The 23,972-nt window shown below is 46.3% G+C and overlaps 7 protein-coding genes across 7 annotated transcripts, besides 53 other annotated features; all 7 read left to right on the forward strand.

Annotated features, from left to right (window-relative positions):
* Nucleotides 1–18: part of a sequence feature (areas merged during assembly that could not be assigned to a particular haplotype. This can correspond to areas where the two haplotypes were merged or to regions with more than two copies in the genome that were merged during assembly.) that runs on past the window's edge.
* Nucleotides 19–55: a sequence feature (areas merged during assembly that could not be assigned to a particular haplotype. This can correspond to areas where the two haplotypes were merged or to regions with more than two copies in the genome that were merged during assembly.).
* Nucleotides 56–3,292: a sequence feature (areas merged during assembly that could not be assigned to a particular haplotype. This can correspond to areas where the two haplotypes were merged or to regions with more than two copies in the genome that were merged during assembly.).
* Nucleotides 323–955, forward strand: Tc00.1047053507099.50 (programmed cell death 6 protein-like, putative; the record flags this gene model as incomplete). Its single annotated transcript, XM_812229.1, has 1 exon — nucleotides 323–955. The coding sequence occupies one exon, from the start codon at nucleotides 323–325 to the stop codon at nucleotides 953–955; it is 633 nt and encodes a 210-aa protein (XP_817322.1).
* Nucleotides 1,022–1,054: a microsatellite.
* On the forward strand, nucleotides 1,229–2,422 carry Tc00.1047053507099.60 (hypothetical protein, conserved; the record flags this gene model as incomplete). Its single annotated transcript, XM_812230.1, has 1 exon — nucleotides 1,229–2,422. The coding sequence occupies one exon, from the start codon at nucleotides 1,229–1,231 to the stop codon at nucleotides 2,420–2,422; it is 1,194 nt and encodes a 397-aa protein (XP_817323.1).
* Nucleotides 1,281–1,352: a sequence feature (T-rich).
* Nucleotides 2,847–2,905: a sequence feature (T-rich).
* Nucleotides 3,293–4,454: a sequence feature (areas merged during assembly that could not be assigned to a particular haplotype. This can correspond to areas where the two haplotypes were merged or to regions with more than two copies in the genome that were merged during assembly.).
* Nucleotides 3,534–6,731, forward strand: Tc00.1047053507099.70 (hypothetical protein, conserved; the record flags this gene model as incomplete). Its single annotated transcript, XM_812231.1, has 1 exon — nucleotides 3,534–6,731. The coding sequence occupies one exon, from the start codon at nucleotides 3,534–3,536 to the stop codon at nucleotides 6,729–6,731; it is 3,198 nt and encodes a 1,065-aa protein (XP_817324.1).
* Nucleotides 4,455–6,268: a sequence feature (areas merged during assembly that could not be assigned to a particular haplotype. This can correspond to areas where the two haplotypes were merged or to regions with more than two copies in the genome that were merged during assembly.).
* Nucleotides 6,269–7,432: a sequence feature (areas merged during assembly that could not be assigned to a particular haplotype. This can correspond to areas where the two haplotypes were merged or to regions with more than two copies in the genome that were merged during assembly.).
* Nucleotides 6,914–6,964: a sequence feature (CT-rich).
* Nucleotides 7,349–12,859, forward strand: Tc00.1047053507099.80 (ABC transporter, putative; the record flags this gene model as incomplete). The annotated part of the gene is made up of 1 exon (XM_812232.1): nucleotides 7,349–12,859. One exon carries the CDS (start codon nucleotides 7,349–7,351, stop codon nucleotides 12,857–12,859), a length of 5,511 nt encoding a protein of 1,836 aa, XP_817325.1.
* Nucleotides 7,425–7,521: a sequence feature (GA-rich).
* Nucleotides 7,433–18,014: a sequence feature (areas merged during assembly that could not be assigned to a particular haplotype. This can correspond to areas where the two haplotypes were merged or to regions with more than two copies in the genome that were merged during assembly.).
* Nucleotides 13,411–13,437: a microsatellite.
* Nucleotides 13,786–13,806: a microsatellite.
* Nucleotides 13,923–13,956: a microsatellite.
* Nucleotides 14,100–14,122: a microsatellite.
* Nucleotides 14,560–14,619: a sequence feature (T-rich).
* Nucleotides 14,810–14,846: a microsatellite.
* Nucleotides 14,980–15,012: a microsatellite.
* Nucleotides 15,027–15,074: a sequence feature (GA-rich).
* Nucleotides 15,241–15,282: a microsatellite.
* On the forward strand, nucleotides 15,515–16,960 carry Tc00.1047053507099.90 (hypothetical protein, conserved; the record flags this gene model as incomplete). The annotated part of the gene is made up of 1 exon (XM_812233.1): nucleotides 15,515–16,960. The coding sequence occupies one exon, from the start codon at nucleotides 15,515–15,517 to the stop codon at nucleotides 16,958–16,960; it is 1,446 nt and encodes a 481-aa protein (XP_817326.1).
* Nucleotides 17,108–17,143: a sequence feature (T-rich).
* Nucleotides 17,278–17,300: a microsatellite.
* On the forward strand, nucleotides 17,404–18,042 carry Tc00.1047053507099.100 (hypothetical protein, conserved; the record flags this gene model as incomplete). The annotated part of the gene is made up of 1 exon (XM_812234.1): nucleotides 17,404–18,042. The coding sequence occupies one exon, from the start codon at nucleotides 17,404–17,406 to the stop codon at nucleotides 18,040–18,042; it is 639 nt and encodes a 212-aa protein (XP_817327.1).
* Nucleotides 18,015–19,255: a sequence feature (areas merged during assembly that could not be assigned to a particular haplotype. This can correspond to areas where the two haplotypes were merged or to regions with more than two copies in the genome that were merged during assembly.).
* Nucleotides 18,144–18,165: a microsatellite.
* Nucleotides 18,181–18,204: a sequence feature (AT_rich).
* Nucleotides 18,410–18,532: a sequence feature (A-rich).
* On the forward strand, nucleotides 18,557–20,155 carry Tc00.1047053507099.110 (hypothetical protein, conserved; the record flags this gene model as incomplete). Its single annotated transcript, XM_812235.1, has 1 exon — nucleotides 18,557–20,155. The coding sequence occupies one exon, from the start codon at nucleotides 18,557–18,559 to the stop codon at nucleotides 20,153–20,155; it is 1,599 nt and encodes a 532-aa protein (XP_817328.1).
* Nucleotides 19,256–20,345: a sequence feature (areas merged during assembly that could not be assigned to a particular haplotype. This can correspond to areas where the two haplotypes were merged or to regions with more than two copies in the genome that were merged during assembly.).
* Nucleotides 19,418–19,483: a microsatellite.
* Nucleotides 20,346–21,388: a sequence feature (haploid, non-Esmeraldo-like haplotype).
* Nucleotides 20,705–20,729: a microsatellite.
* Nucleotides 20,943–20,965: a microsatellite.
* Nucleotides 21,020–21,066: a microsatellite.
* Nucleotides 21,119–21,141: a microsatellite.
* Nucleotides 21,203–21,290: a sequence feature (A-rich).
* Nucleotides 21,346–21,368: a microsatellite.
* Nucleotides 21,389–21,787: a sequence feature (haploid, Esmeraldo-like haplotype).
* Nucleotides 21,520–21,554: a sequence feature (A-rich).
* Nucleotides 21,788–23,972: part of a sequence feature (heterozygous, Esmeraldo-like haplotype) that runs on past the window's edge.
* Nucleotides 21,827–21,884: a sequence feature (T-rich).
* Nucleotides 22,023–22,091: a sequence feature (A-rich).
* Nucleotides 22,613–22,632: a microsatellite.
* Nucleotides 22,658–22,683: a sequence feature (AT_rich).
* Nucleotides 22,728–22,803: a sequence feature (T-rich).
* Nucleotides 22,842–22,981: a microsatellite.
* Nucleotides 23,083–23,107: a microsatellite.
* Nucleotides 23,153–23,192: a sequence feature (T-rich).
* Nucleotides 23,221–23,246: a microsatellite.
* Nucleotides 23,414–23,448: a microsatellite.
* Nucleotides 23,477–23,501: a microsatellite.
* Nucleotides 23,667–23,716: a microsatellite.
* Nucleotides 23,786–23,813: a microsatellite.
* Nucleotides 23,938–23,959: a microsatellite.

Genomic DNA, 23,972 nt, shown 5'->3' on the forward strand with positions numbered 1-23,972 from the left:
TTGTTTCTGGGTGAGTGTTTCATCCGTCTTTGGCAAATTGTCTTCTTTGAGGACGAAAAAAAGAAGAAAAAAAAAATGGAAGGCAGTTGTGTGAGTGGGGAAAGGAGATTGAGAATGTACAAGAAGGAATATCTTTGTGACCCGGCGACTGTGGGATTACTTCCAGTGAGTGGGTAACACGGAAGTGTCATCTCTGCAGAGCACTCGTACCGTCTGTGTATCTGTATGCATAATTTAGGCTTATTCTCTTTTCTTCTTCTTCCGTTTTTTCCCAGTGTATCCCTTTAAGCAAACCAAATCTTTTTTTTCCCCCTCAGTCCCAATGTCCTACCAGCCGCCTTACGGCTATGCGTCTTCACCGCAGGCATCACCGTATTTTCCAGGGGGTAATTACTACAGCACGCCACCGCCAATACCGCAGCAGCAGCCGTTTCAAACCTCTCCCCTGTTTGGCACGGAACAAGAGGCGGTGCAGTGGTTTCGAGCAGTGAGCTCGTCAAGTGGCGGCTACATCAGTGTTCCGCAGCTCCAATCCGCTCTGAGCCAGGGCGGCATGAATTTTAGTTACGCGACAACGGAGCGACTTATTTCCATGTTTGACGCCAATTTGGACGGAGCGATTGACTTTACGGAATTTCAGGAATTACACCGTTATATCTTATCCATGCGAGGCGGCTTTAGCCAGCGTGACACAAGTCGTGATGGTTTGCTCGAGGGAAACGAGGTGCGTATGGCGCTTTCTGCTAATTTCTACCAAGTCGATGATAATACCTTTCAGACATTGATGCGCAAATTTGACCGTAGAAAACGAGGAAGCCTTGGCTTTGATGACTACATTGAGCTTTCTCTCTTTGTTGGCAAGGCCAATGATGCCTTTAAAGCCCAATCCCAGGGAAAAGCCAGTGCGACGTTCAGTTTCAGCTCATTTCTATCGGCGGGGGCCTCCCTGTTGTAGGCGGCCGAAAAAGGGCAGAGGGAGAGGGGTCCTGTGTGCCGCAGGAGTTACCGATGTTGCAAGAACAAAAAAAAAAAAAAAAAAAAAAAAACAGAAAAACGAAGTGTTTTGGGGAGGGTCGCTTGAGGAAATGGAACTCTTTACAAGCTGGGAGCTCCCACACCCTTTCTTTCTTTCTGTGCGTGCGTGTGTATTTTTTTTTCCTTTTGTTTTCCCCTTTTAGGCCCCGAAGCCGGTGGAAGAAATGTGCGCCAAGATTATGAGGCTCAATGGATGACGCGACTGTTCTTGTGCAAGACAGCGCGTTGGAAGGAAGAGAGTGAACTTTCTTTTTCCTTTTTTTTTTTTTTCTTTTTTCCTTTCTCTCTCTTTTGTCATCATTTCTTTCTTTTCTTTTGCTTCTCCCCTCTAACTGCGGCGGAGGTAACCGACAGCTGCAGCGAAAGTGGCAGCGAAAACAACAACCATAAACCGAAAAGGAGAAGAAAAGGAAACACGGAGATGAGGGCTTCCTACAGTCACGATAGGGGCCCCTCCACTAGTCTGCCCCGTTCTTCGTCTGCAGGGCCAAAAGCCTTGCGTCGCCAAAGTACAGCGCAATCACCAAAATCCAGGAGGCGGGGCAGTCGAAATATGTCAGTTGTTGATTTATCGCGGAGGAAGTCACGACCTTTAAACGCTGAAGAGCCGTTGACGGAAAGCCGGCGACCGACCACCGCCCGCACGATAGAATATTATCTCTCACACAGACCATCACGGCAATCATGCGGTGAGGCAACGTCAGCGGGTAATCAAAATCGGCATATTGTCCAAATCGTGAGAAGCGTTCTTCCACAAGAAATTAGAGCGCTGGATTCGATTGAGCTTGGGATTTCCAATCCGGGATCTCTAACTTTAATGAAGATGCTGTTGCCCTTGGAGCATGCCAATTATCCGTTCAATGTACATGAACGTCGAAAGCCCTTTCTCCCAGGGGATGCCGTTGCAGTTAAGATGGGACAACTTTCCATGAGGGTTTCATTTGCCCGTGTTGAAGACATGGCACTGATAGGCTCCAGAAGTTTGAAGATAAAAAATGCGCCGGTTTTAGTGAATAGTGAACTGATTGGAGAAGTCAAGTATTCATGTATACAGCATATTGATTTGGTAGTGCCCGCTGGGGATGCACAACATTTAATGGTACGCCTCAGCGGGGTGATTGGGTTTACGGTACATTTGTGCTTCTCTGAAAGATCACTCTGCTCCGTCTTTGTGAAATTGCTGTTGTCACACTGCAATGGGCACGTCACCCTTTCTGATGAGGCTGGTGTTTTTTCCTCAATGAGCCGTTCTGTAGTCTTTGAGTTCCCGCAGCGTGGCCCGTCATTTTGTCCAGTCAACTGGCGTGCTAAAAGCTTAAGTTTAAATGGGAACTTTGTATTTCCAGAAAACGTCGATCAGGACGGGGATGATACGGAGAACAGATAAACCTTTTGCCTTTTATTTCCCATTATCATTCTATTTTAGTTTCTTTGCTGTTGTGTGCTGTTTTTCTCAATTATTTCTTACGCTTTTTATTTTTATTCTTGGTGGACTGTGGGAGGAGTGTGGGCGGTGATGGGGGCATGTCGGTTATTTTTCCGAGGCGGATTATTTTTAGCGTTTGATTTTCCCTTCGGTGTCTCTCTCCCTCTCTATTCCGTGGATGATGAGTGGGCCGCGGTGCAGCCTCAGCGGGGGGGTGGGTGGATGCTTCGGGCTGTCAGCCCATCCGCAGGCCCGAAGGAGCCACTCCCTCGTGGGCAGCACGCGGGTACAAGATTCCGCATTCACACACACGATGCATGTGTTCGTTGTTCTTTTCTTTCTTTCTTGTAGTGGATGAGGCGGCAATTGTTGAGGGTGTGGGGAATATATTTATTTTTTATTTATGTATTTTTTATTTTTATTTTTTATTTTTATTTTTTTTTTGTGTGTGTGGGAGACCGCATTGATTGGTTAGGCAGTTATTTCATTCCTTTCTTTTTTTTTTTATTGTGTGGTGTTCCTCGCGTTTGCTTCTTTTTTTTGTTGTTGTTGATTGGGTTTGTTTTCTGTCATCACTCCATTTGCTTCCCTACATCTTTTGAAATTGAGGAACCCGACTTTGAATATTTTTTCCTCCGTCGGCATTGTGATGCTTGTACTTTTTTTTTCTTTTTTCATGCTGTGTTGGATCAATTGTTAGCTGCCTGCATGTGCGCATTCGCGTCTGGGCGAGAGGCTGAGAGCAGTGAGGGAAGGTGGGCGGTTTAGGCGTTTTATCTTCTCTCTGCTTATCCCTTGTTGTTTATTGGCGTTTTGTTGGCTTTTCTGCCTCTCTCAACCGTTTTTATTGCGTTGTACCACAGTGAGATGCGGAAGATGCGCATAAGACAAGGAGGATGGAGAGAAGGACTCTTCCTATTCCTTGTTTGGTGGTACCTCTTTTTGTTGTTGTTTTTTTTTAGGCGCATGCAGGCATGTCTGTGATTTTGCTCTTGTTGCTTTCTCTCTTTTTTTTTTCTTTTTGGGTTTTTTTTCTTGACGTGCGCGTGAGTTCCCTCACACATCAGGAGCAATGAACAAATCTGTGGGAATTGCCTCCCGTGCCGACGTATTTCTACAGGAATATTTTGACGCATGCAACGATGAAGAAAAAAGTGAGGAAGAATTTGATGATGAGAGTGACCAGGACTCGCCAAACTACTGGCGATCGTCACGTCTCTCCCCACTCAGGGGAAAGGCGCGGCTTAGTTTGCATCAGCGCAACTCCGTACAGCAGGCACTGATGAGCCAGGAATCCCTTTCTCGTCGAGGTCGAGATGCGGCGGCGGCGGCGTCTTTGCTTTCCAGGCCTTTCATTGCCACTGCTGAGATGCGTGGAGGAAAGACGGGAAGTGCCACGGTCTCTTTGAATAACACTATGGAGGGGACGGCCGCTGAGGGTTTCTTGTTTGATGCCTTTTGTGCATTCCGCCAGTCCCCTAATGGAAGTTTCGAGTTGTCTCCCACTCCCCGAGAGGGAGGGCCGCCGGTGTGGTCGCTGCGAAAGGGAATTGTCGTTGCAGAGACATGGGCGGCAATCTCTTTTTCTTTGCGCTCGCTTATGGAGGCCCTTCTTGCGGGGGCAAATGAGGTGGCACGGGCTCAGTGGCTACTGCAGTTACTTGGGGGGTCCTTGTCTCGGGAAGGTGTCAGTGTCATGGAGGATGCCTTTACGGACTATTCTCAAACGTGCACGGGGGAAGAGGGCTTACTCCTTGCGGCGCGCTTAGTTCTATGCCGCTTCGCTTCCGTGGGGCGCGGGTTGGTGCAGCGGATCATGAGTTGGACCACGCAGGTGCAGGAAAAATGGAATTCCATCAACCCAAATGAATTTATGAAACCTGATCTGCATAAATGCATTGAGAGGTTACTATTGCCCTTACGACGTTGTATTCATTTGTTAGAGCGTTCCTGTAGCCTTGCGGGTAAGCGCCCTTCCACAATTGACTCTAATTTGACGGGGACGAATGTGAACACAGTCACCCGCGCAACTACTCTTATGGACCACCTCATTGTTCGAATGAGTGCATTGCAAGATAGCAACACGATGGATATTTACCGTTTTTACATGGTTCTTTTGATATATTGTGGCTGGCCCTATGTGCTTCTCATGACATCCGCCATCTTTGGATTTGTGACGGATATTGATGCCGATGCATGGCGATCGAATATCCCGCGCATCTTTCGGCTGTCATTTTCTCACATTCGAGTTGGCGATCACGGCAGGAATGATCGCAAAGTAGTGATGCTGCCCACCGACATTCTTTCTTTTGTCCTGCTGTGCGTCGGGTACGAACCGGTTGAGGCGGATGGGCGTTGTAGTGAGGCCGGTGGAAAACCGAAGCGCGATGTAAACCGTGCGAGACGACGTGCGGCATTTTCATCCATGTTGTCATCCCGAAGTTTCATTCTTCGTAGTTTTGCAGCCTTTACGCGAAAAAAGGTTCTTCTCGGCTGGAGTCGTAAGCGATCCGCGGATTGGCGTCCCACAAACGCAGAGTGTTCCACCGGCGATGAATGGCTGGGATTTATACAAAAGGGAGAGAAGAAAACGAGTCACTCTGTCTCAACCCCCGCCGCCTTGTCGCTTACGCTCTGTGGCGATGGCGAGGATGAGTTCTTATCGTTGTGGCCCAATTTTTCCACCTGGACGCTATGCGTGGAGGAAAAGAAGACCCACCATGACTTCATACTCGATGATGGCACGGCGGGGGGAAACGGCAAGCCGTTGCAACTTTGGCTTCACACGTCTTTGCCAGCCGCTCGGTGGGTTACAGCGAGCCTCCTGGTTCCCATTGCACAGGTGGTAAAGCGCCTAAACGAGCGACGACTGGCGGAACTGCTTTCAACTGACATTGCACGTCACCGTGTGGGATACTACAGTGAAAACAACTTGGAGAACACGGATGATGTCCGTTATGATGACGATGATAATATGCCTGCCATAGGTTTCGATATGAACTCTGACACGTGGAATGTAGGCAGCTCCACCGTCTCCATGCGACGGGGTGGTTCATTGTCATTAATTGGTGGCGGCAGGGGTGCAGTTTCGACGAAATTACTTCCAAACGATGTTACATTTCAAGATGCTGTGAGATTAATCATTGATATTGCTCTCTGTCGCGATAGTGAGCGTATTGTGTACACGTTTTTGTATCGTCTTTTCAATGAACCGCACTGGTGGTACCGACGTGACGCGGTGGGTTACAAATACACGGGAACTGCCTCAACCTTCATCTCCACCACCTTCGCGGATGCCATTCGCGGAAAGGCACTCGCCCAGTTTGTGCGACTTTCGGTGGCACCGACGTCTGAGTCCACCCTTTCACAGGGCACTGGTGATGATTCTGCGCTCGAGGTGCTTCGGACGTTCGCCTCCTTTGAGCTTGTTTTTTCATTCCCTTGGGACATTGAGCTGATCTTGCTTCCCCTGAACCTTTCTGTCTCATGGGGAGGCGCGGATGCCATTCAGGAGAAATACGCCTCGTACTTTTGGAAGAATCGACGTTGTGGGGAAGAAGCGAAAGTGAGGAGAGGGAATACAGAGAAGGCAGCGGGGAAAACAGGGGCACAAGAGGAGCGGCAGCAGCAGCCGTTGGACAAACAGGCAGTGAAAGCGCGAGAAAGCTGGAGCTACTGCTTTGGTTACCTCTGCTCCCTGTACTACGCCCAGATTTCCCTTCGGGAGCAGCGGAAAAGGTTGCAGCAGCGGGACATTTTCTCGCATAACATCATGTCTGCGCTGGGCAGCTCGGAAGAGGGGAAAAAACACACGGTACGCCTCACCCGAGGACTTGGCAGCGCCTACTTTGAGCTGTCCTTTGCCGTGGACTCTCTCCTCAGCTTTACACAAAACATTGTGGGCATCGTGGCCCGGGAGTTGGAGGGGGAGTTGACCAAGTTGGGCAAGGTGAGCTCTTGCATGGCGCTGTGCCAGCGAATCGATGCCCTTCTTCTTCGTCTCTGCACCGTGTGTTTCCCTGTGGCGCCGGGGTTGGAGGACACGTGCCCAATGACCGACTCTCTCCCCATACGCGAAAGCATCACGGCGGTGCTCGCCATTGCGTTGAACCCAACCAGCCTGCCGTTGAGGCACATCACATCTAGAACGCAGAATGCGATTGAGGCGCTTGTGGCTGTGGTGCGTGCGCTTCCAGCGACGTCAGTGCTGAAGGAGAAGTTGGGTTCGCTGCTGGTGTTGCTGACATTTAATCGTTTTTACGGCAAATGAAGTGAATGCAATAAAAACCGTTTTGTGTCTGTTTTGTCTGGCACTCGTTGCGGCCGCGCTGGATGAATTGCTGGACCCTCTGTTTCCCTCTTTGTGTCATCGCCTCAGCGCTCACGCCGGACGGAGAGAGCAAAAAAAAAGGGGGGGGGGAGGGGGAAAACCCCCACGACGTTAAGTTGCACCCTTCTCCTTCTCCTTCTTTATCCTTCTCCTCTTTTTCTCACTCTCTTTCTTAATTTATTGTGTGTGGTTTCTTTTGTTGATTTCTACGAGGGATCGACACAGAGCGAAAAGGAAGGAAAAGCCAAAGGCAAAAGGGAGGAAATCAACAAAGACTGGGAAGAAAAAAAAAAAGGAACTAAAAAGGCTCCAAAAGGGAAACCCCAAGAGGGAGAGGGGAGGGGGGAAGGTGTATAGGTGCAATAGTAACACCAATAACCCCAAGGAAGAAGACCAAAAAAAAAAAAAAAAAACGGGGGTGGAAGGGAGGGAAACTGACACACAGGAATAAAAAGAAGAGAACGAAGAAAGAAAATTGTGGGTACAGGCAAAAAGGCTCTGGGGCCTTATCATATGGAAAGAGCGCAGGGGTCAAGGGCCGAGGTATTTTTGCCGCAATGACATTCCCCCCGAATAGGTCACGAGGGCCCTTACAAGTGTATAGATATTATAATAACACCAATAATACCACTAAGGAAGAAGAAGCAAAAAAGAAAAAGAAAAAAAGACGGGGGTGGAAGGGAGGGAAACTGACACACAAGAATAAAAAGAAGAGAAAGAAGAAAGAAAATTGTGGGTACTGGCAAAAAAGGCTGGGGCCGTATCATATGGAAAGAGCGCAGGGGTCAAGGGCCGAGGTATTTTTGCCGCAGATGACATCCGCCCCGAATAGGTCACGAGGGCCCCTGTTTACGCAACAGTTGCTCAGTACACTCAAGCTGAACTTCCTGCAGCGTTTCCGTTCCCCTATTAGCAGCGTTGTGGGGGTTATAATCCCCATTGTTTTCATTCTTGGCACCGTTTTAATCTCGACGACAATAAAAGATGAGCAACATGAGGGCAAGTCCTTTTTGGATTATCAAAGGACACATGATTCAATTTTTGAGCAAAAGCTTATTCTTGCTTCGTTGTGCTACGACTTTAGTCTCAGCGGGATGATGATTGATGGACTTCCATCCTGTGATCGCAGTGGCGGTATTGTGTCTTGTTTTGGCAAAGATCACGGTCTGCCACTTAATGGAATATGCATTCATGTGGGTAAATCAGTTGCTAGGTTAGAAAGTTTGGTTCTCGATTTTTTCCTTCACTATGGCGAAGGCTTGGCACCTATTCCATCATTTGATGATATGGTAAAACTGCAGTGGTTTGCAAACTGTCTTTCGGCATTGCTTGAGAAAAATGGTCAGGATTGGGGCTTTGGCTACTCTGGTTGGCTTTACTTTACCCCTGAAAATGATTACACGGTATCTTTGGCGTCGTATTTAAGAGAGAATACAGAACTCTTTAAGTATGTCTTTTCGCGCTACTTCAACAGCACGAGGGAAGCCGACGATTATCTGAGGCAGGAAAGAGGGAAAGTTGGGAATTGGGGCGTGATTCAAGTGAATGGGGTTTCTAATGACACTAAAAATCCTCATCTTGACGTTTCGATCCGCCTCAACGCCAGTGCTTTGCCAACTACCACAGGGGTACTGGGTGATACTTCCAGTGGTGGTAACTATCATGGCATCCATTATCTCATTTCAGGTTTCCTCACGCTTCAAAAGGAGGTATATACCCACTACATTAAAAAGACATTGAAATTGCAAGAACCACCTGCACCATTTATTTTGCCCATGGGAACAGTGGACCGCGTTGAGAAGACGTTCCTGTCGACCGCGGGTAATTTAGTTCCTCTCCTGGTGGTGCTTGGATTTTTATACCCGATCTCCCAAACCACCAGGCGCATTGTTTTGGATAAAGAACTACGCATGAAGGAAGCAATGCTCATCATGGGGTTATGGCAGTCCGTTCATTACCTCGCATGGTTCATCATCGCAACACTGCAGTCCCTCTTGGTATCATTAGCCTGTGCCATTCTGTTGAAATCCTCATATTTGAAAAATTCAAACTTTGGTGTGATATTTTTCCTCTTTTTTTTCTTCACGTTGACGAGTTTTGTACTGGCAGGACTAATCGCATCTTTTTTTTCCAAATCTCGAATATCATCCATTGTGGCTCCACTCATTTACTTTTTATTTTCCGTCCCATTATTTGCCATTCGGAGCGTGAGCGGCAGTGTCGTGTCAGGGCTTTGTATATTATCACCAACCGCCTTTGCAAAAGGGCTTATGCTATTATTCAACCATGAGCTTTCGACAGGCTTTACCAATGAGGATATCAACAGTCCTTTTGACCAACCGAATATGATTCTCGTTCTTATCCTTTTGGTCGTGGACTTATTTCTTTACACTGTTCTCATGCTTTATTTTGACGCCGTGATACCAAATGAGTGGGGTACACCGAGACATCCGTTGTTCTGCATTCTTGAGCCCCTTCGCAGATTCCAGAAAAGGAAGAGGGAGTGGAGTAGCGATGAGGATGGTCGTAATCCATTTGGTGTCTATGAAACACAAACGTGCGAGGACTCCACAAGGTCAGCCGTGCGGATTTGCGGTTTGACGAAAGTTTTCAAGAGGGACGGTGAGGAATTCTTTGCGGTGAATCACTTGCACTTGGATCTGGTTGAGGATGAAATCTCCGTCCTGCTCGGTCACAATGGTGCCGGCAAATCGACCACGATGAACATGATGACGGGTATGCTTAGGCCGGATGGTGGGGACTGCTACATTTATGGTCACTCCATCCGCAAACAATTGAACAGGGCACGACAGGAAATTGGTTTCTGCCCCCAGCACAACGTTTTGTGGCCAAATCTCAGCTGCTATGAGCACCTTGAATATTTCTCCAGCATCAAGGGGCTGACTGGGAGCCTCCAGAGGAAATGCATTGATGCAATGCTTACCGGTGTGGATCTGCAAGACAAGCGCCAGTGCCTTTCTTCGTCACTCTCTGGCGGACAAAAGCGAAAACTTTCTCTCGCTATCGCATTTGTTGGGAACAGCCGTCTTGTTTTTCTTGACGAGCCCACAGCAGGCATGGATGTGGCGGCCCGTCGTCATACCTGGGAACTTTTGCGGCGTATGTCTGCTGGCCGTACAATTCTGTTGAGCACCCATTTCATGGATGAGGCAGATCTCCTTGGGGACCGCGTCATGATTATGAGTCGAGGATCCCTGCAGTGTGCAGGCAGTAGCGTTTTTCTAAAGTCGAATCTCGGTGTGGGGTACAACATTACTTTATCCGTGACAAGGGTCGCGAGCTCACAGGCGATTTGGAACCTTATTCGATCTCACATCCCACCCGCGGAGTTGTTGAGCTGCAATGCTGGAGAAATAACTTACCGGCTGCCCATGGATTTTGTGAAAAATTTCCCCCCATTACTCCGTGATATTGAAGGACTGGGAGAGGAGTACGGCGTGCAGAGCTACACACTTTCCGCCACAACGCTGGAAGAGGTTTTTCTTAAAATCGCCCACGGGGATGGGGTAGGTGCGATTCCGGCTGTAGAGACGCAGCCGATAGTTCTGAAGGGTGATTATTTGGAGATGGACGAGAAGGGGAATAAAACCGTAGAATTGGAAGAGGATTTTTCTACCACGCAGAAAGATACCCCGCGCTTAGTCGCCCACCCATCGATCAGAAGCAGAAGTAACAGTGGAATAGAAACGATGTCACAGCTTCAAACCATCTGGGAAGCAGAAGTAATTAAAGATGAGTTCAGACTCATGTTTTCTCAGTTGAAGGCTTCTTTGATGAAACGCCTTCTGTATGCTTTACGCGATCGTCGTACACAATTTATTCAAATTGTCTTTCCAGTCGTCATGCTGACTTTTGTATTACTTCTCCAATTGGTGGAATTCTTCAGTTACCCGTCGTTGTTACTCTCATCAAATATGTACGGTGAACGTGTTTTGATTGATTTGGCTGCTTGCAACGGAACCATTAACGTTTCTATACCTTTTGCCAAGAGTACGTCGTTTGGGATTCATGATATTGCGGATACAGGGGATCTCTACAAATACCTTATTGAACAGCAAAAAACACCTTCATTGAATAGGTATACTAGTATCTCTTGTAATGATGTCGTCTATCGGGAACGAAAAATTCTCCTTTACAATGGATCTGCTTTACATTCTTCTGCACTAAGTCTTGTCGGGTATTATGGCTCGGTGTTGTATGCGCAATTACGCGGCGCGTCGACCGCATATCAAGAAGATATTTTTTTGACGCGCAACTTTCCAATGGTTCAAACAACACGTGAGCATGCAACGTCCGAAGCGATCAAAACGGTACTCATGGGCATTTTGGCCATTATTCCATTCTCATTTATACCATCGACATTTGTATCGTTTGTGGTAAGGGAACGGGAGTGTAAGGCCTGTCATTTGCAAAAGGTTTCAGGTTTGCGGTTTTCAATCTACTGGTTGTCTAACTACATCTTTGATTTCTTCTGTTACCTTATTACCGCAATATTGGCGATTCTTATCATGCTGGCATTTGATCGTAAGGAATACATTTCATCTGAAAAAATTGGTGCCACCTTTGTACTTCTCCTTATGTATGGCTTATCATGTATCGCCATGTCGTATGCGGTTTCATTTCTATTTAAGCAGCACGCTTCGGCACAGAATGTTATGCTTTTGGTGAATTTTATTGCTGGATTCTTCATGGTACTATTGGTGTTTATTCTTGAAATGTTTGAAAGCACCAAGACGGCAGCCAAAGGACTTCAGTGGACATTCCGCATTTTCCCCAGTTACTGCATTGGGGAGGGCATTTTGAATTTGTCATTATTAAAGGGGAAAGAGGATGTGAGGGGTAAAAGAATCTCGCCCTGGGAACTTGACGTGGTAGGCATTCCTGCTATTTACATGGCATGTGAGGTGCTAGTGTTCTTGTTGATTACAATCTTTTTGGATCACCCAACGCGTCGCATGCGCACAAAAAGGGCGCTTCATCGGGGTAACGGTGAGGCGGAGGAAATTGCTGATGAAGATGAAGATGTGGCGATGGAGCGTCGCCGTATCCAGGAAACGGAAAACAATCCATCAGAGGATATTGTACGGTTAGAAAATATGCGCAAGGTGTACAGCAACGGTAAAGTCGCTGTGCGCAATTTAAGCCTCGGTGTGAAATCCGGTGAAGTGTTTGGATTTCTTGGCACCAACGGCGCAGGCAAGACGACGACGATTGCCATCCTTTGTCAGGAGATGGCCCCAACTAGTGGACGGGCATTCGTCTGCGGTAAAGACACTGTCAGAGATTCACGTGAGAGTTTACGTTGCATTGGATACTGCCCACAGTTTGACGCATTGCTTGAACTTTTGACGGTGGAGGAACATCTTAACCTGTACGCCGGTGTTCGTGGTGTCAAAAGCGGGGAGCGAGAGACGGTGGTCCGGGATTTGATGGGGCTCTGTGAACTCACCGCGTACTGCAGTACACTCGCTCGCCAACTGAGTGGTGGTAACAAACGCAAACTTTCTGTTGCCATTTCTCTTATTGGTGGTCCGCGTGTTGTCTTCCTTGACGAGCCCTCAGCTGGCATGGACCCTATCGCTCGGCGCGGGCTCTGGACGGCCATTCAGGGCATCTCATGCTCTTGCTCCGTCGTGTTGACAACACACCACTTGGAGGAGGTGGAGGCCCTGGCACACCGCGTTGCCATCATGGTGAACGGCAGTCTACGGTGCCTGGGGAATAAAACGCATCTGAAGCGGAAATATGGAAGCGGATTTGAGATGGTAATCCGCATGGCAGATGATGAGATGCGGGAACGGACGGAAGAATTTATTGCCATGTATTTCCCGGCTGCGAAACTCAACGAGGTCCGGGGAAATCGCTGCACGTACGCCTTGCCGGCCACGACGATCCTCTCCGAGGCGTTTGGTTTGTTGGAGGCGCACAGGAATGAGGTTGGCATCGCTGACTACACCTTGTCACAGACCAGTATTGAGCAGGTATTTCTTCGCATCAGTGAACAGGCGCAACAAGAGCCCGATTCCGTAAATGTTACGGCAGCATGATAGAACTGACAAAGCGTGCAAGGTGATCTGTAAATAGCGTGAGTAAAGTAAGCGTGAATAATATATATTTGTGTGTGTGTGTGTTATTTTGAAGGAGCGGGGTAAGGAAGCAAATGGGTTTGTTTATTTGAAGGGAGTGTTTTTATTGCAGGCTCACCTACCTCGAATTATATACACGCATACATGTAAATATACACATAAACACATATCTATGGGTGGAGCTTTGTTACTATTATTATTATTGCTTGCTCTCCCTATTCTTATCGCCAGGCACTGGTTCAGTGCTTGTGTGGTGGCTGCAATGACGAAAGCTCCCTCTTGGCAATACGTGTCATATACCACCGTGACGTCAGGGTCGATTGCATCCCGCATTCCTATGGGAAGTGAAGAGCCATTAAGGCTTTCCTCATGGGTTTGTTGCTGTTGGCGCAGTGCTGACGGCAGCAACCATCGCCCGGAACAGCCGCGTCTTGCCAGGGTGCATTTGTAACACCATGATGTCCGGGGGGGGCACGTATTGCCGTACCGAGTGCCGGCCATTGAATTTATTCAAAAAAATAAATAAATAAACAAATAAAAATAAGGAAAGAAAGAAATTCAGGCTGGGGAGAATTTGGCTCAAACAAAAGGGGGGGCACGAGTAACGAATCAGCGTTGTAAATAATAGCAATTTTAAGAACAGCAAGAATTCTTTTGGTGTTTGTTTTTATTTATTCGCCTGCTCTTATTTTATTTCTTTCCTTTGGTGGTGGGGGGGGGGGCTAAGAGTTTGATGCGGTGTGACTACGTGCATGTGTATTGGTTACAACTGCGGTTGTTATTTCACGGTGGCCATCCGTCCATCCCTCCCTCTTCCTCTTTTTTTTTGTTTTTTGTTTTTTGTTGGATATATTTGTTGTGCCTTCTTTCTTTTACAGTATTCCATGCTCTCTCTCTCTCTCTCTCTCAGCGTGTGTGCGTGTGTCCCTGCGTCCGTGGGTGCGGGAAGTGCGGGAGATGACATGCACACAAACACGCACATCTCTTTTTCCCTAAAAATGTTCGGATGAATAAAACTACACACAAAAGAACAGAAGAGAAGACAAAAGAAAAGAAAAAATAACTGCAGTTTTGTTGTGGTGGTGGTTTTTCTGACGGTAAGACAGGAGAAATGGCGCGAAGAATCGACTCACCGCCCACGAGAGTTCCGAAAGAACGCGAGAACAAAAAAAAAAAAATGGGAGGGAGACAAGCAAAGTGATTTTTTCTTTTTTTTTTTTTTTTGATTTTTGTGTGTGTGCTGCTTTTTATCTCTATTTTCTTTTTTGGGGGGGATATTTCCTTGCTATTGTGTGCTGTTTTTCTCAATTATTTCTTACGCTTTTTATTTTTATTCTTGGTGGACTGTGGGAGGAGTGTGGGCGGTGATGGGGGCATGTCGGTTATTTTTCCGAGGCGGATTATTTTTAGCGTTTGATTTTCCCTTCGGTGTCTCTCTCCCTCTCTATTCCGTGGATGATGAGTGGGCCGCGGTGCAGCCTCAGCGGGGGGTGGGTGGATGCTTCGGGCTGTCAGCCCATCCGCAGGCCCGAAGGAGCCACTCCCTCGTGGGCAGCACGCGGGTACAAGATTCCGCATTCACACACACGATGCATGTGTTCGTTGTTCTTTTCTTTCTTTCTTGTAGTGGATGAGGCGGCAATTGTTGAGGGTGTGGGAAATATATTTATTTTTTATTTATGTATTTTTTATTTTTATTTTTTATTTTTATTTTTTTTTTTGTGTGTGGGAGACCGCATTGATTGGTTAGGCCCACTGTGAGGTGTTCCCTCTTCCGCATGCGCCTGTTTCACATGCATGCGATCTCCCAGTAATTGCCATTGCAAACGACGTTTTACTTATAAGCTGTTCTCCTTCTTATCCGTGCCGGTATATACATTTAAGGGGAAAAAAAACGAGGAAAGAAAAACGTATTTTTTGTTTGTTTGTTTTATTTATTTATTTATTTTTGGAAGTACATAAGCCTTTTTAATCGGCTGCTTTTTTGTTGTTGCAATTGTTTTTTGTTTTTTTCCCCTACCCCCTTTTCAGGGTTGACATGAATGGCTGGCATGCAGGCAGAAAGAAGAAAAAAAAAACAATTTTTTTTTTTGTTTTTTGTTTTTGTTTTTATTAATTATTTGCAAGTGGAAATGAAAGAAGGAAAGAGAGGGAAAAAAAAAAAAAAAAAGGGAAATCTCCCTTCTGAGGAAAATAGTGGAAAAAATAAAATAAAAGACGTGGGAATGAACCGTAAAAAAGTTTCTATTTTTGATTGTGCCCGTGTGTGTCTCCGTTTGTTTTTTTTTTTTTAGTCCGCGCCGTTGTTGATTTTGATGCGGCCACCGTTGGTTTCGAGTGTTTTTGTTTGTTTGTTTGTTTTTGTTTTTTGGTCTGCTTGCTTGATTCCTTCTGTGTGGGTGAGTAGGTGGTGGGAAGTACGATTCATGTCAGTGGCAAGACCCCACCGGAGAAGAAGTTGCAGTTGCGTGACGCAAAAGTGAAGGCGAAGGCCACAAGAATTTTAAAATAAAAAAAGGAAATAAAACGAAGCATTTGGAGGAGCTTAACAAATTTAACGCCGTAGACGGCGGAAGCGGAAGAAAAGGAGGGGACGGGGAAGAGATTAGAGCAGTCATGTACAGTAGAGTATTGGGCCTCACGAGCGATGGGGACGAGAAGGAAGACGGGGCAGACGGGGTTGTTCTGCTGCGAAACGAAGTCTCGGAGTTTACACCTGCGGAAATTCAGGCGTTATCTCGTCTGGAGTTGAGTGATGATCCCACACCCAATGCGGGCCACATGCCTGTTGACGGGTGCAGTGCCCCCGATGTTGGCTGCAATGGAAGCAGAAGGAAGAGGAGGGTGAACACACGAGCGGCATCTTCTTTTTTGAGAGGAGAACATCAGAAATGTTGCCGCTCCTTCAAGTCTCTTCTCCTCCCTGAAGAACGTGTGGGCGGCAAGGACAGCATGGCAGACGCCGTGCTGAGCACTTCTCAGCTGCATGCGGAGGACCGTGCGCTGCGTGACACTTCCGTTGTGGAGTGCTTTCTGAATCTGACACATCTTTACGTGCAACACAACCACATCACGTCACTGGAGGGTCTCTCGTTGCTGGTCCAACTCACCGTTCTTGTGGTGCACCACAACGAGGTGGAGTCGTTGCGACCACTTGCAGACCTCGGCGCGCTGCGTTTTGTTGATGCCCGATTTAACTCCATCTCCAAGTTGGACCCGTTGGAGGATCTTCCCCGGGAGTCGCTGCGGTACCTCTCACTTTCGTCTAACCCGTGCTGCCGCGGCGAATCCGCGGTGGCCGCAGAACGGGATGCGTACAGGCAGAGTATTCTGCAATGCTGCCCGCTTCTTGAGATGCTTGACGATCTGCCGTGCCAAATGTCATCTTCCAGTGACGAGGATGACAGTGTGGTGGAGGGAAAAGAAGAAGAAGAGGTGCCTGATGAAGGGAGAACGTCGTCGCTTCTAACATCTCATGATGACGCACCGGAGCATCGTAGTCATTTTCGCACACGAATTAGCCATCTGATGAAGATTCACAGAACGCCATCCATGAATGCATCGTTGCCGTCGTCCGCCGTGAGGAATTCGTCAGGATCCAACGACGCCACAACAACCGCTCGTCTTTGTCAACAATTTGAGCATCGCTCCGAGAACATACGGAAGCAGGCATTTGATCATGCGTTTAAACTGCCGTGTCCGGATCATTCTCGCTGGGCCGGCGAGAGCGTCAAGAAGAATGGTCGGGATGACGACAGAGGAGATGATGAAGATGAGAGTGATGTGCTGCCACTTTCGCTAATGCAGGAAAGAGAAACAAAGTCACGTCTTTACGCTGACATTCACTTTGCCTTGGGCACGAGTCATGCTCAGGTTCAGCAGTTGATGGGTAATGTGTGGGAAGATGTCGGCAAAGTGCTCCGCACGAGGCAGGCGTTGGTGAGACACCGCCGTGAGCGGATGGAATTGCAGCGAAAACAGCCCTCTGGTGCCTACACCGAAAGTCTCGCTTTGCTGCAGAAGGAAAATCGCACGACGAATTTAGATAAATACCGCAGATGAGGCCACAGGGGCTGCAGTAGTTTGCGGTCATTATCACCATTGGTGCCGCTGCCGCTGGTGATGCGCCAATTGTGTTGACTGCCACAAAGCGGCTCTGTTTTGGTGGTAGATGTTCCACTTTCCGTTTACACGCTGCTCTTTTTAACATTTTTTCTTTTCTTTTCTTTCTTTCCTCTTTATTTCCCCCTCGCCTTTTTGCCCGAAAGCTGTTGTGTGTGTTTGGCCGAGACCCCTCCCGGAACATCATCACCAGGGGTGCGGTGCAGAGGCGGGAACGGAAGGGGATAAAAATTACGGATTCCTCGCACATAATCCCGCACACACACACACACACACACACCTTTCAAGGCACAGAGAAATAGAAATTGACATCATTCCCAGTTTTGCCGTTTTGTTTTTGTTTTGTTTTTGGTGTTTGCCTCGGGGGAAGGGGGCAGCCCAGAATGAAATCCAGGGATTTTCATAATGGACGCTCCGGTGACGTCTACCGTGAGATACCGCGGTGGTGCCTAAGAAAAATCCCACTTCTGAGCAGGGAGGAAGTTGAGTCCATTGTGCACATGTACGACGACAACACGGGGGAGAGTGAGGCGATGAATGAAGCGACACATAGTACAGAAGCAACAGCAACAAGACCAACGGCTGTCTCGAATACGACAAGGCAAGATAGTTGTCTTCAATTACGCTTAGCGGGGCTGCCAATGTTTCTGCAGACAGAGGCGCTTGTTCTCCGTCGTCACGAGCAACAGTATCGGCAGTACATGAAGGAGCTCATTGACCTATCGGAGTGCATAACAATGGTGTGCGATGGCACCCTGCGGCATCCGTCGCCCAACTCGGCCTCCCATGTTGCGGAGGACTCACCGGCGGCCCGTCGCAAGAAGGATGACGCCCTGCAGCGAATGTTCCGCCGCGCAGAAGAAGTCGAAGTATGTGCTCGCAAAGCAGCGGTCGATCGAGTGCGGAGTGCGCAGCGGATGCTGTTGGCTGCAGCCGTTGCAAAGCACAAGAAGAGGGCGAGGCGAGAGAAGGCGCACGAGGAAGAAGAAGAGGCGTTGCGGGTCCGCAGACGGCGCCTGTGAGCCAAAAAAAAAAAAGGGTTTGGTGGTGGTCTGCGTGTTGCTCGGCCCTTCTTTAGCCGCACAGCCATCGCATTTGTGTGCGCTTTTTATTTGGATTCCTCTTTTTTTTTTTTTTTTTTTTTTCATTGCTTTTGCAGGTTTTTAAAAAAAAAAAAAAAAAAACTTTTTAGGATTTTATTTAACGGTAGGCCATCCGTCCCTCCTCACCCCGAACGCGTACTTTTTTCCCCTTCGTTCCTCCGTTCCTCACCGTCTCAGTATCCCGCCACTGTACTCAACGGGGTATAAAAGAAGCCTTTTGGAGCGGAAGAGGCGCCTCGCATTACGCAGGAAGAGCTGTGCGAGGAGAGGCGAGAAAAGAGGGGGGAAAAAAAAACGAAAGGAAAAAAGAAACAAACAAAAAAAGAAAAAAGGACACACATCACGAAAGAACCAAACTGAAAAAGGAAGAAAAAAAAAAAAAAGAAAAAAAAAAGAAAAAGAAACAAAAGGGGTGATCCAACACCGAGGTCAGATGGCATATGCCCTTCAGCCGTCGTCACATGACGTTGAGGAACAGTCGTCTTTGAATGTCATTCCAAAAGTACGACGATCGCCAAATAGACCGACAAAAAACCCGTACGAAACTTCTTCGAATCAACAGCACAGCGCAGAGTATGCCAATGGAGGAGAAACAACACTCCAGACATCGCACGTGCGGACTAACACCTGGCTTTCACGCGGTAATACCGTCTCCCAAGTTACAGTTGGGTGCAGCGGAATGACGGTGGGATCAGGTGTGCATGAGCAACAGCCCTCACTTCGTATTGGGGTTGTTCCTGAAGAAACCGACAAAATGCGGGATCGGATGTTTAATTCCAATGGTAACTCCCCTTACTTTTCACCCGATGCGTGGCAGGGTCCCGTGCAACCCCCAGCAGCAGTTTCAGGCAGCAAAACCTGGACAAACAGACCATATCTCAGTGTTACAGTGGCACCCCAAATTGGGGATTCATTTGATCGAAAGCTCAGTTGTGTTGCTTTTGACACAGCAACAGACCCTTACGCCGATCCTGGCCTTGCTCGCGATCACAGTGGAATTCAAACGCCACAACAACAGTCAGAAATGACGGCACCATCGGCGCCAAAGTATTTACGACAAACGCCGGTAGAAAATAACCACCACAAGTATGCGAAATACCCTTCACGGGTACCGAATCAAAACACAAATTCTTTTTACGGAACGGAGCAAACCGGACAGACACAGAATGCAGGTGGCGGAGGGTGGGGATATCGGGCACCAGAGTCTGATATTTACGGTGGCAATTATCCTGGCCAAGGATATTATTCCCCATCGCCCCACCATTCGTACCAGCAACATTATCCGAATCGTTACCAACATCAACATCAACATCAACAGCAGCAGCAGCAGCAGCAACAACAACAACAACAACAACAACAAATGCCTCCTTCCTATTGTAATCCTCAGCAGGATCATCAAAATTGGCGCACGGGGAATGATGCTCGGTATGGCTACAACGATCCTAACAACTTTGTTTTAAAGCCCGGCAACTCTAAGTATCCCGGAGGCGGTGGCAACAACATGCCGATGATGCAGCCTTATAACAACAGCAGCAACCCACAACTTACAAATTCTCCATCACCCATGCAACAATGGTCCGATGGACCTGTAGAGCATTCGATGAGCAATATGTCAGGAATGGAATCGGGGTCGCAGCGAACACCCTCGTCTTATTCTACGAGTAACAATAATAGCCTTGCTCGTTGTGTGCCGCCAGGACCCGTGGCAAGAGTTGGTGTTCCCCCAAATGTAACATCATCTTTAGGCGCAAATTATGGTGGAATGTCAGCCAATTGGCGAGCGCATTCAAGATACCCCAACAACCCACAGCAACAGTCACAACAGCACACAGTTCCACCAGCCTACCGCCCTGGTGACGTTGGTGGCGGTTCTCCGGGACCATACCAGCAAACAAATTTGACAGGGCGTCGTCCAGACCACCCTGACAACTTGGGTAATGATCAATACTACGGCCATGCCCAAGTGAACCGTGAATTTACCGCACATCAGACAACAACAAATGCACCAAGTTACTCCCAGCAACCCGGTTAATAAAAGTTTCACGATCATTCATATGTGACGGGCGGAAGTACAGGGAGTAAATCTCCTTTAGGTTCAATAAGTGGTGAAATGCCAAATTGTCCGCAGATTCACGCACCCTATTCTTTTCTTCAATGAAAAAAAAAAAAAAAAAACAGTAAATACATGGTAAAAATGCTGGGAGGGACTTGATTCCCCATCCTATTGGAAGATTTGCCGCTGTCCCTTTTGTGGGTTTTTTTTTTTAAGCAAAAAAAGCAAAAAAAAAAAAAAAGAAGAATCCCATCTTCAGCGAAGAACAATGCATTCTTTTTTCCGAGCCATCGAGACGGTGGAAGCGTCAACTGATGTCGTAGATCACCGGTACAAGGTGATATAAAGGACGGTGGTTTTGTTGTTTTTTACTACACAAGAAGCAGAGAAAAAAAAAAAAAAAAGAACGGGCTTCGTTGCGTGATGAGTATTGCTTCGCTCCTACCGACCCATAGGGGGTGTGATGTCGTGGCGAACCACAGCCCCCAATGTCAACATGGTAAAACAAACAAAACAACCTCCTCTATGGTGTGTGTGTGTGTGTGTGTGTGTGAAGAAGAGCAAGCAGTGGTAGATGGCGAGTAAATTTGATTTTACTTACGAGAAGGGATGCTTGAATGGGAATGCATTGAAGAGTAAAATTTTCCTGTAGATGGAGGTAGGGGGGTACAGTATATTTAATTATGGATATCTCGGGTTGGACTGGTGTAAACCGAATCGAGATGTGCGTTAGAAATTTTTTTGTTGTTTCGTTTTTTGTAGTTTGTTTGCTTTGTTTTGTTTTGTTTTTGCTTTCTTTTTATTTCCTTGTTTTATGTGCCTGTGTTTTGTCTGTGTCTTTTATTATTTTTATTTTTATTTTTTTCTTATTTTTTTTTTTTCTTTTCTTTCTGGTCGTTATTGTTGATTGGATTCGTACGATTTGTTCCACGCACGATTGCCAAAAAAAAAAAAAAAAAAAAAAAGGGGGGTGGGGAAGGGAAAGGGGAAAAAAAGGGGTGGTGTAACGCCGGAAATTAAGAATGGAAGAAAAAAAAAAAAAAGGAAGAAAAGAAGAGGGAAGAAGAAGAGCGAAACGACAACAGATGAGCAGAGAGAAAAAAAAAAAAAAAAATGAGGAAGTGGTGGTGGTGGTGGTGGGAAGAAAAGGCGGTAAAAGACACCACAAAACACACACACACACACACATACAAGCATACATGCATGCATGCATACGTAAATAATTAAGAAGATGAAGAAATTGTTGGAAGGAGAGGGAAGAAGACAACAACGAAAACATTTAAAAAAATAAGAAGACAGAAGGCAGAGGAAAAACAAATTCCCCCCCAAAAAAAAACAACAACAAATAAAAATAATAAAAATAAAAATAAAAAAAAAAGGGGGGGGGGGGGGGGGGAAGACATCAAATAAATTGAAAGTATGGAGTTAACTTCAAAGTGATTATAAAAAGAAGTGGAGGAGGGGGGAAGAAAATAAGAAGACAAAATAATAAAACAAAAACAAGGGCGAAATATGTAATGGGGGTTGTGTCTGGAATCTTTATGTTTAAATGAAATGCCCCCTGGAGTTGAGTTGGCAATATCCCCGGCTGACTATTGTCATTGAATCATTTTTGTGTCTGTGTCTCGTGTGTTTATTGTTCGCGGTGAATTTTCTTTTTTTTTTTTTTTTTTTTTGCTTTTTTTTTTGTTGTTGTTTCCTTTTCTTTCCTTGCATTTGGTGGCAATTTCCTTTTGGAGGGGGGAGGGGACGTCCAGAGACCCAAAACAAACCGAGTTTAGGGGGGAAATATGTGTGGAGTGCAGGGCGGAGGGTGCGAGTGGGAACGAGAGACGTGCGGGCAGTGAAAAGAGCAAAGGGAGAAAAAAAAGGAAAAAAAGAAGAAGAAATATACAAATATATAAAATAATAAAAATGAATTGGGGAGTTTATTATTATTATTTTCTTCTGTTTTGTTTTGTTTGTGTGTTCGCTTTCCCGGCTGGATCCTTCCACCGACACAAACACACATACACACACAGACGCAGACGCAGAGAGGGGGGGTGCACACATGGCCCGGGAAATACGTGGTACTTCTTTGAGGAAGAAGGACGGGCGCGCGAGAGAAAAAAAAAAAGAAAAAAAGGGAGATTGAGGGGAAGGAGGAGGAGGAGGGCATCGCCTACTCAACAAGAAACGGGAGGATGGAAGGTGAGGGAAGAGAAGAGAAATGATTAACGACGATAAGAGCCATAGGGGAAGAACGGAGGGGGGAGGCACTGAGTGGCAGAAGTGGAAAAGCAATTTGCTCCAGGTGTCCTAAACCTCCTTTTCTGCTTCCGATTTTTTTACAAAAAAAAAAAAAAAAGGAAAGGAGCAGGGGTTAAGAAGAGCAGTAGTGCTTTTATGAATGTGATGAATATGTTTACGTGCCCCTAACTTTTTGTTAACCGTTTTTTGTTGTTGTTGTTGTTGTTTGGACTCATTTCTATTTTTGACGTGTTTAATTTAATTATTAATATTTATTTGTTATTCTTTGATGTTTGTCCTATGAATTGTTTTCCCACCACCGTTTTTTTTTTTTTTTTTTTTTTTTTTTCATTTCCTACTTTCTTTGTTCCTTTAATTACGTTTTTTTTTTTTTTTTTATTGTTATGTTTGTTCCTTTTACTGGTGCGTTTACGCGTGTATAAGGATCATGCACATATATATATATATCTGTATATATGTGTTATGTTATGCATGATTATTTATGCACACTTACGTCTGTATATGTACATACATGTATGTTTATATGTAATAATAATATAATATACATGTGTATGTCATCTGGTGGCCTTCTGCCTGTGGAAGGGTTGGAGGAGGAGGAGAAGTTTTGTGGATTGTTTTTGTGTGGGAATGTGGATGGTTGGTACGTATTTTTTTTTAAAAAGAAAAGAAAAAAAAAAAAAACCGACGTTTTATTTTTCTTTTGCCTGTTGGTGACTATTGCAATAATTCTTCCTCTTGTTTCTTTCCCTTTTTTTTTTTTTTTTTTCAGATGTGCGTGTGGGTGTTTGTATCGCTTTTTTTTTCTTTTTTTTTTTTTTTTGAGGGTGAGGCAATGAAATTATTTATTATTAGTTTTTGTCATCGCCGCGTTTTACCGGTTTTTTGCGATCCTTTTGTTGTTGTTGTTAATGTGGCAATTCCCACTGGAGCGCATATTTATTTGTAGTGCCCGCACCGATAACTGGTGTAACTGAGACGGTGCAAACATGTGCGTGTGTGTGTGTGTGTGTGTCTGTTTGTGTATTTATGCAAGTATGTGTCTTTTGCGTGTTTTTCTTTTTTTTTTTTTTTTTTTATGGCACGTTTTCGTGTCTTGTGCGCTCCACGCCGATGTCGTCAGATGAAATACGGAGGCGGGGGAGGTCCTGTGAATGGAATGTTGTTGTGCCACGCGTCATCCCGACCCCCCCGTCGTACTGACGTCAGTGCGGTGAGTGTGGGAGGAGAAGAGAAAAGGATGAAAAGAAAAAAGAAAAGAAGTGAAAAAAAAAAAAAAAAAAAAAAAAAGAATGGAAAGAACTGGGGAGGTGGAGGAGGATTAAGTGACAAGAAACGGCAGTAAAGAAAAGAGAATAAAAGTATACATGTATGTATATATATATATATAAGGAATGCAGTAGAAGGGTGTTTTTCTCTTTTTCTCTGTCAGTGTGTGTGTGTGTGCTTATCCCCTTCTCACTGTCTGTCTTTCAGCCTTTTGTGACATGTTTTTGCCTTTGTGCGTTGTCACCTTTTTTTTTTTTTTTTTTTTTTGGCTCGCGTTGCG

The sequence above is a fragment of the Trypanosoma cruzi genome, genomic scaffold (genome assembly GCF_000209065.1).
Source record: "Trypanosoma cruzi strain CL Brener 1047053516281 genomic scaffold, whole genome shotgun sequence".
Classification (NCBI taxonomy): domain Eukaryota; phylum Euglenozoa; class Kinetoplastea; order Trypanosomatida; family Trypanosomatidae; genus Trypanosoma; species Trypanosoma cruzi.